The 9,130-nt window shown below is 36.6% G+C and overlaps 2 protein-coding genes across 3 annotated transcripts in view; both read right to left on the bottom strand.

Moving 5' to 3' along the window:
• Positions 1-405: 405 nt before the first annotated feature.
• Positions 406-8,367, bottom strand: LOC114221883 (E3 ubiquitin-protein ligase TRIM13-like). The gene is made up of 2 exons (XM_028120090.2): positions 8,285-8,367; positions 406-1,993 (listed from the first exon to the last, which is right to left on the bottom strand). The coding sequence occupies exon 2, from the start codon at positions 1,976-1,978 to the stop codon at positions 755-757; it is 1,224 nt and encodes a 407-aa protein (XP_027975891.1). The 5' UTR covers positions 1,979-1,993; positions 8,285-8,367; the 3' UTR covers positions 406-754.
• Positions 5,772-9,130, bottom strand: part of GTPBP10 (GTP binding protein 10) — a 28,241-nt gene continuing 24,882 nt past the window's right edge. For both annotated transcript variants that reach the window (XM_028120101.2, XM_088018454.1), the window contains exons 9-10: positions 8,285-8,408; positions 5,772-6,263 (exon numbers count right to left, since the gene is read on the bottom strand). In XM_028120101.2, coding sequence (XP_027975902.2) covers positions 6,013-6,263; positions 8,285-8,408 — 375 coding nt within the window. In that variant the 3' untranslated portion in view covers positions 5,772-6,012. The remainder of the gene's footprint in view (positions 6,264-8,284; positions 8,409-9,130) is intronic.

Below are 9,130 nucleotides of genomic sequence, written 5' to 3'. Positions count from 1 at the left end.
AACCCAAAACATTCATGTACCCACCACCCAACTTAGTAAATGACCAAAAAGCAATATAGTGTAGTGTTTAAAAGAGATATTTGTGAACTCAGTACACTGCCCAGCATATGGAAACATTAGTGTTAGATATTATTACCAGCACAGACAATGTACTGTTTCTCAATTTGCTTCACTTGTCTATTCCATTAGGAGAGACAGATTTAAACTAAATTTGAGATACTCAAAGGTTTAAAAATATACATTAAATTCAATTCACCACTTGGTCTTCAAACAAAATGTTACCATGTTTTTGAAATAAAATGCCTTCTGTATAAGGTTTACAATTTAAACTACTGTTAATTTTTTTATTATGTTATGTTAATCACCATACATCATTTTTTGTTTTGCTTTACAAGAGTAGTCTTTATTACATGTTTAAATGAACAATCACTGTTACACTACCTCATTTACATAATATTAGATCATGTGCTCTTCTTTCACCTCTTTTCCATAGCATAAACACAACCAATATTGGGGGTAGGAGGAGTATTACAAAAGCACTATTTAAAAAGGAAGGAGGGTTCAGGACTTAGTATTAAATCTCACATTTATCTTTATGCTACCTAATTTGAACAACACGTATAGGACATTATTTTTGAAAGGAATACTTTTGCAGGAAGATATCTGACTGAAATCTTGACCAAATCTGAACTACCACTCAGCTCTTTAACAAATTTCTAACAAAAGACAGAGAACCGTACACTTGCAACAGATTTTATAGTAGTTTATATTTGCACAAAAATTCTGCCACATTGTTCAGCACCACCAAAGTAAAATTCTTAAATCTTTCACTGAAAATGAAAAACCCATCCATCACCTGTTCCCAATAAAACATTGATTGTTCTACAAAATCAGCTGATTTAGTCAGATAAGAACTGAAGTTTGAGAGATGGTCTTTCCAACTTGTGAATTCATCAAATAAAGACCCTTCTAGGAATATGATGGGACTAAAGAAAATAAGAAAGCTAAGCAGAATGACTACCACAAATAACTGATAAAAGCTCCGGGGAATCCTGCTAATGAATGTGCCAGTGTCTTGAGACAAAGAAAGTTTATCCACATCTACTAGTTTTATGTCTTCCCATTGACTGGTATCAAAGTTCTTCATTAAAGGGCTTGTGGGCAAATTAGAGGGAGGTAAAGGAGTTTCCTTGATTACTTTTATTTTCTCCCTGAACTCCTGCATCTGTTGCAGAAATATGATGGGTTCTGACACGTCTTTGAAAGCCTCAGCAATGTTAAAGGCCATTTGTTGTTCCTGCAAGATGGTGTTGAGTTTGTTGATCTCTGGGTCATAGGCTTGCATAACTGCAAGTTTCATGGTCTCAAAGTCAGACAGGATTTCATTCTTTTTTTGATCTAATGTATGTTGTAACTTCTCAAAAAACTCCTTTACTTTATCTGAATCTTTAGTCAGTAACTGTAGAGATTTCCTTTTGCTAGTTTCCAAGGTATCCAAGTGAGAAAGAGCATCTCCCCGACGCCAGGTCTCAAAGCTCTGGAAGAGGGACTCAAAGGCATCTCTTTCCTGAGCATAGGCATCTTCAATAGAACAGAAGGCATGCTTAGTGTGGTCACCACGAGTAGCACAGATCCCACAAATCAGTTGCGTATCAGTCAGGCAGAAAATGTTGAGAGGCTGCCCCAAGTGTCCTTTGCACACCGGCATTTTGGGAGAGATCTTGATCTTGTTATACTTTTCTACAATACCCTTCAGGGAGTAATTAACCTGCAGGCTATTGACTCCGGTAGCTGAAGTTTCCTTACGGCATGTAGGGCACTTGAATGGAGAGGATCTCCACAAGGAATTCCGCACAGTCCCCTCTAAGATCCCTTCTAAGCATTTTTTGCAAAAGTTGTGTGAGCAAGGCAAAACTCGCGGATCATCAAACAGACTGCAACAAATTGGGCACGTGAGATCTTCTTCAAGCAGCTCCATCACATCCTCTGTCCCCTGCGAGCAGGTGTATTCGTCAGGGTTACTATTTCCCAGGACAAAGCAATCAGGTTTTTGTTTTTTTCTCACGTTGTGATTGACAATCAAACGAGGCTTGGGGGGTCGTGGGAGGGGCCCCACCTGGAGCCACCCGGCCGCCTGTGCTCCAGCAGCGGGGACCGCGCATTACCGACTGGGCACCGCGGCAAAACGGACTCGCGGCGCCAGCCGTGCCCGGCCCCACCGCCCTCCTCTCCCGGCACCTCGGTCCGCCTCCTCGGCCGGGCTTCGCCTTTGTTCTGTCTCCCGAGTCTCGCCTTTCCCGGGGTGGGGGTGGGGGTGGGGGGCGGTGGGTGAGGTGAGGCGGGAGTCCTTCCGGTGTCAAAAACCGCCACCAATAACTCTCATTAGTTTTTGATGTAGTGTTCCATGATTCATTATTTGCGTAGAACACCCAGTGCTCCATTCGGTACATGCCCTCTTTAATACCCATCACCAGGCTAACCCATCCTCCCACCCTTCCCCTCTAGAACCCTCAGTGTTTTTCAGAGTCCATCGTCTCTCATGGTTCATCTCCCCCTCCGATTTCGCCCCCCTTCATTCTTCCCCTCCTGCTATCTTTTTTTTTTTTTAACATATAATGTATTATTTGTTTCAGAGGTACAGATCTGTGATTCAAGTCTTGCACAATTCACAGCGCTCACCATAGCACATACCCTCCCCTAAACTACTGCTAATTTTCATTTCATTTTTAAGCTATAGTTTGTGAGCTAACTTGTGCTGCTTTGAAACATTTTTTAAAAAAATTTTATTATGTGTGCTTTTATTTAAATAGCTGTCACTTATTATCTATCCATCTATTTACTTAAAGTAAGCTCTGCATCTAACGTGGGGCTTTGACTCACGACCCTGAGATCAAGAGTCCCAAGCTCTACTGACCGAGCCAGTCAGGCGCTGGAAACATTTTTAATGTAACTTAATGATATTACAAATTTCTAGAGGGAGTTTACCTTTAACTGATTTTTTTTATCTGAACTTTGCAAACCCTATGAAACTACTTAGAAAATAGTCCATGTGTTTATGTACATGTTGGCAAGAAAAAAAATCTTTAGCTCTCATTAACTTTCTCAAAGGAATCTCTGTACTCCATTCTCCCAAAGCAAACAATGACATATAACTTTACAAGAAAACTAACTAGGTAAAACCTGAAATAAAATACCCTTGGCCCGATTTTTCCCATTATGAAGACTTCCCCCCCCCCCATTAGATAATACATGTTTACCACTTAAAAGAAAACATTAGAGGCCCCGGGGTAGCTCAGTCGGGTTAAGCGGCTGAGACTTTTGATTCCGGATCAGGTCATAATCTCAGGGTTGTGAGATCAAGCCCCGGATAGGGCTCCGCACTCACTGCGGTGTCTGCTTGTCCTTCTTTATTCTTCTCCTTCTGCCCCTCCCCCCATTCATGCTCGCTCTAAAATAAATAAATAAAATCTAAAATAACATTAATTTTCCATAAAGTTCACTTTGCTATGATAAGAATAATATGGATATATACTGCAAAAAGAACAATTATTTCTGGAACATTTTTATTCATAGGTGAAATCTTCGAAGCACAAATCCAACCTCACAGTATGATATACTTAATACTTGACAGTGTCTGGTGGTATAAACTTAAAATTCATCATGTAAATGAATCTGACACAGCAAGCTCTTCAAGAACTACTGGGACTTGGTAAAAATTTATTATACATAGCACATTGATACCCTGGCTATTCAGTAATATAAAAATTAAGTCTTCCAAAAAGTATATATATTTTGAAAGGTGAAAATGAAAAAAATCTTGCTTAAGGACAGAATAAATGGCATATGAGATGTTAGTATATTTCAAAATAAATCTTTTAAGTTTTTAAAATGTATTTTTTTGTAAAATAAAAAGGGATCCAGATTTTCTCCTGTTTAGAATAAAAACTATCAACTTTCGGTAACTAGAAAATACAAATCATGGAACATTTTAGTGAGTTACATAACACAATGCTTCAGTTAGTTGTAGAGTAGTAACCTGGCCACTACTGACAGAGCAAGTAAGATATAATTCCTCTTAATTCTCAGCATGTATCTACTATCCTTTGCCATAGCAGAAAGTAAGATTATGGTGTCAGAACTTCAGAAACTCACCTGATGAAACTGACCTCACATTGCTATTTCTTTATATTTAGGAAATAATAAAAAAGAGAAAAAGGATACTAAAGTTGTAAGTGTAAAACATACCCAAAATGAAACATGGTCAGAATGATCAGTACAGATGTTTAAATTCCAAATGCTCTTCTCACTCATTTCTTTGATGTAAAGCAGAACCAGGCTATTCTAATCGATTACCCTGCAGTTTCTGCTTGTGAATGTGAGATCCATAAGGGCAGCAGGTCCTGTCTTTAACATTGCACATGCTGTGGCTTGCACAGTACCTGACACATGGGAGACACTCAATAAATACCTGTGCAATGAAGGAAATACAAAAAAAGCCACCAATCTGGGGCCTCGAATGGGACGTGGGAGTGGAGAACAGAAAACAAATAAAAGTGAAATAATGCTCGTAAAAACTCAGTGTCACATCAGAAGAAATTTAAGTAGAACAATACTGACATCATTTTTATGTAATACTTATTACCATTATGTAAAGGCTTCACTGAGCCTTAAATCCCAAAATAATTTCTAATAATTTAAAAGCACCTTTGAAGTATAATTTTTAAAAGCTCATTAACTTGCTATTTAAAAAAAACAAAAACAAAAAAAACCCAACTTAGAAAAGGTTTACATGATGAACTCATTTAGTAAAAAGATAAATGAATAAATAATTCTGTAGGAATATAAGAAACTATTAACAGTGATTTTCTTTGGGAAGGACCAGAGGGTCCAATGTAGGAAGATGGGAACTTTTTTTTCAAGATTTTGTGTGGTTTAAATTTTATTTCCTACAATGAACATATATATTTTATAATAAAACTTACGAAGAGAAAATGTCCAATTATATTTTTGAAACTTAGAAATTTACAAATTTTAATCTTTATATATATATATATTTTTTTACAGATTTTTTATTTATTTATTTGACAGAGGCAGGAACACGAGCAGCGGGAGTGGGAGAGGGAGAAGCAGGCTTCCTGCTGAGCAGGGAGCCCAATGCGGGGCTTGATCCCAGGACCCTGGGATCATGACCTGAGCTGAAGGCAGATGCTTAACAACTGAGCCACCCAGGCACCCTTAATCTTAATATACTGATTGAAAATATTGTTTCAACTTTGCACTTCCTATTACTTCTCTTTACTAAAACATGAAAATAGACAAGACAGATTTGAATGCAAGAAAATGAGACATATACCAATCTGCTTCAAAGCAGGAAAAAATACTTTCACTTAAGAAAGAAAAATTTCCAAAAGGTGAAATTGTAAACATCTACCTGCTGGTTTCTGTTAAATATTATTAGTGATCTTTATTATCACTGAACATATGTTGAAATTTAGGGTTTTGAGGTTTTCCAAAAAAGGTAACTATTATATATTTAGTAGAATCAGATATATGACAGACTCAAAAACAAACAAAACCTGGTTGCTCATTTTAATAATATTCTAGAGAATGCTCTTCTGTATATTTATATATTAAATATAAATGTATTATTTAATTTTGTTTTATATTTTTATTTATATTTTATTTTATATTTAGTATTAAATATAAATATATTTATATTTATATAATGTAATTATATATATATAAATGATCTCACTAGAGACATCATAAATACAGGCATATCAGAGGATTTTATTATAGGTAGATTGGCCATAAAATTATAACTTGTCATTTTTAGGTCTCAGTTTTTTACTATCTATACACTTAACTACAAAACAAGAAGGTATGGTTCTTGAATTATGGCATTTATAGCAGAAGGTTAGTAATAACTAACCTTCTAAAAAACACATGTCTATGGAAAAACTTCCAAATGAATATAATTTCGGTATCATTTTTAATAGGTTTAAATTACATCTATCTGGGGCTAGTAACAGAATTCTTTGGTGGTGGATCACTATAAAATATTGTATTGGAAATCTGCAAATTAAGCAACTGTTTCTTATGATATGCATCATCTTCCTGATTGGCATGTTCATCCAGAGATTTTCTTATATGGTTCTTTAATTCATCAATTCCTTCTCCTGTAATTGCAGAGATGGGGATGATATGTTGGAACTCCATGGTCCTCTCTGGAATCATGTTTTTTTCAAATAAATGCAGAAAATCTGAAACAAGGAACACAAAACTAAGCTGATTTTCATTGTCTTTGAAATTAAAACTATGTTAGAGGTCTGATTTATGAATCAAGGTTTTGGTACCTTGGTACTAAGGTACCTTTGGTACCTTATTTTTAATCCTTTTTTCCTTCCCTCATTAATAAGCTTTCAGAAACTTTTGTTTTTACAAATGACAATGGTAAGATTCTTAGCACACGATAGGTGCTTAGCAAATATTTGTTGGATGAATGTATTTTAAACCAAATTAAGTACAAATAAAAGATAATCATACATGATTTACTTACAGAAGCAATAAATTTGCTTTTTTTGGAGGAGTTCAATGAAATCAGGCAACACAGATTTTCATCATTCATGACTGGGATATAGTAGCTTGCCCCAGTACACAGGTGGCCTTTAGCTGCCCTAAACTACAGGCTTATTATCACTGGTGTTAGGAGCCATACTAAAATTGAAAAGGTTTGGCGACAGTTTAAGGGGAGATCATTTCAGATGAGTCCAATCTGTCACCCCACAGGGGCTGACAGTTATTATATTAATTTTTCCTCTTCCCTGCCTTCAAGACAATGGGAAGGGAGATGGCACACTGATGGGATGGGTTAACATGGATATGAAATGGAAAGGCTGGACTGAGAGAGACTGGACAAGCCAAGATGGAGCTTCAGTTCTGAGATTCATACATCCCCAAGTAAGTCCAAAGAAGCTAACTCAGGAATTATCACTGAGGGCACTATATTTTGTTTTATGACAGTCCAAGACAGGAACAAACAAGAGAGTTACCCTCCCTTCTGACATCTCCTCTGAAAACTCCCTTTCCTGCAAGACCAACTAGCAATGACCTCATAAAGCAAGTGACATTAAGGAATAAAGACATTAAGGAATAAGAAGTATTTATATCCTGAAAGTAATTTATCAACTCAAGGACAGCTCCATTACATAAATTACGCAGGGGAAAGATTTTTTCGAGGGAGAAAGGATCTTCTGGTGATGTATGCTAGTCCTAGTACGCTATAATTTATTTCCCCCCTTTCTATCAGAAGGATAAAAAGAGAGAAGTTACTACTATTTAAAAACATACTAGGGCGCCTGGGTGGCTCAGTTGGTTAAGCGACTGCCTTCGGCTCAGGTCATGACCCTGGAGTCCCGGGATCGAGTCCCACATCAGGCTCCCTGCTCAGCAGGGAGTCTGCTTCTTCCTCTGACCCTCTTCCCTCTCGTGCTCTCTATCTCTCATTCTCTCTCTCTCAAATAAATAAAATCCTTAAAAAAAATAAATAAAAATAAATAAAAAACATACTAGCCACCTTCCATCCACCTGACTTCTCATTTGTGAAGAGGTCCTCTACTAGACTCAGAAAAATGAAAGCATCATTACTGTAGGATAGGAAGTGTTCCATAAAGGTCAATATTCAAAACTGTGGAGAGTCCCTTTAAGTTCCTTTACACAAAATGGTCCATTTAGGAACAAATTTCAAACAAATAAATCCTTTTGCAACAACAGCATCTATTTTTCTATGTCACACACACGTAGGTACTCAAGTTCTTTTTAGAAGATTAGCACTCTTCACAGTACTTTGCTGGCATTGCAAAGATACATACCTCTTTAGAACTATTTGCTCTGGTTTTAAATTTATGGTGTATTAGGGGAATGAAGGTCTAGAACTTGTGAGGTATGTTAAAGTAAAAGAATTTACAGGTAGATGCTGACTTTCTCCTTTCGTGATCCAAATCCCATTAACTCTTTAAGGGCCCGGTTTGAATTTTACTTCTTCATGAAGCCTGACTTTTCCTTTTGTCTCTTCCAACTTACTGTCCATATCACGATTCTGAAACTTGATAAGTATTATGTTACAATGTTATTTAAAGTTTCATATTAATGTGTTCTTTCTTCAAACATAATTTTTTAAAGAGTAGCAACTGTCAATTTTCTTTTCCATTGATTATACCACTTAGCACTCTCTGCACCCAACAGGTAATCATTAAATTGGCATTAAATGAACAAATGGGTTTACCTTTAGGATTCTGGAGTTGATTCATCAGTACACGAAATTTATCCTGTGCACCTGGCAAGTCCATTTTATTAACTGCCAGGAGTGCAGGTTTTGTCTGAAGTTCCTCTTTGTACAACTCCAATTCCTTCAAATCAAAAAAGAAAAATCACGTAATTTTATTAAAGAATCTATATAGATTACCTATTTAGTAATATCTCTCTTTACTTTGTAGGCCTGGGTAATTTAGAGCACACTCACATTTCTGAAATGCAATAAACCTCAACAACCACAAAATTAAGTGACAAAGAAAATTCATAAAATGCTCACTGGTTAGGTCACATGTTGATATATTTTAACTCAAATGACATCCTAGAGACATTGTGATCTGTGCATAGGGCCAAATACAGATATCTAGACTTCTATTAAGCACATTGATAAAATTCAGAAGTAAATAATGACAATCTAAAGCTATACTTATATTATTCTTGGAAAAAGTAAGTGTGCTTAGGAGTCAATCTTCACGACCATGGATTAGGCAATGGTTTCTTAGCTATGACCAATGAACAAGCAAAAGAAAAAACAGACAAACGGAACTTCATTAAAATGTAAAATTTTGTGCTTCAAAAAGTATCATAAATAAAGTGAAGACAAGGGCACCTGGGTGGCTCAGTCGGTTAAGTGTCTGCCTTTGGCTCAGGTCATGATCTCAGGTTCCTGGGATGGAGCCCCCTGTCAGGCTCCCGGCTTCCTGATCAGTGGGGAGTCTGCTTCTCCCTCTCCCTCTGCCCCTCCACCCTGCTCATGCACTCATTTTCTCTCTCTGAAATAAATAAAAAAAATCTTTTTTTTAAAGGCTTTATTTATTTA

The sequence above is a fragment of the Eumetopias jubatus genome, unplaced genomic scaffold (assembly GCF_037043125.1).
Source record: "Eumetopias jubatus isolate StellerSeaLion01/CBP00866 unplaced genomic scaffold, mEumJub1_p1.0 scaffold_14, whole genome shotgun sequence".
Classification (NCBI taxonomy): Eukaryota; Metazoa; Chordata; class Mammalia; order Carnivora; family Otariidae; genus Eumetopias; species Eumetopias jubatus.
The sequence above is the reverse complement of the archived record's forward strand: the minus strand, read 5'-3'. Positions and strand labels throughout refer to the sequence as shown.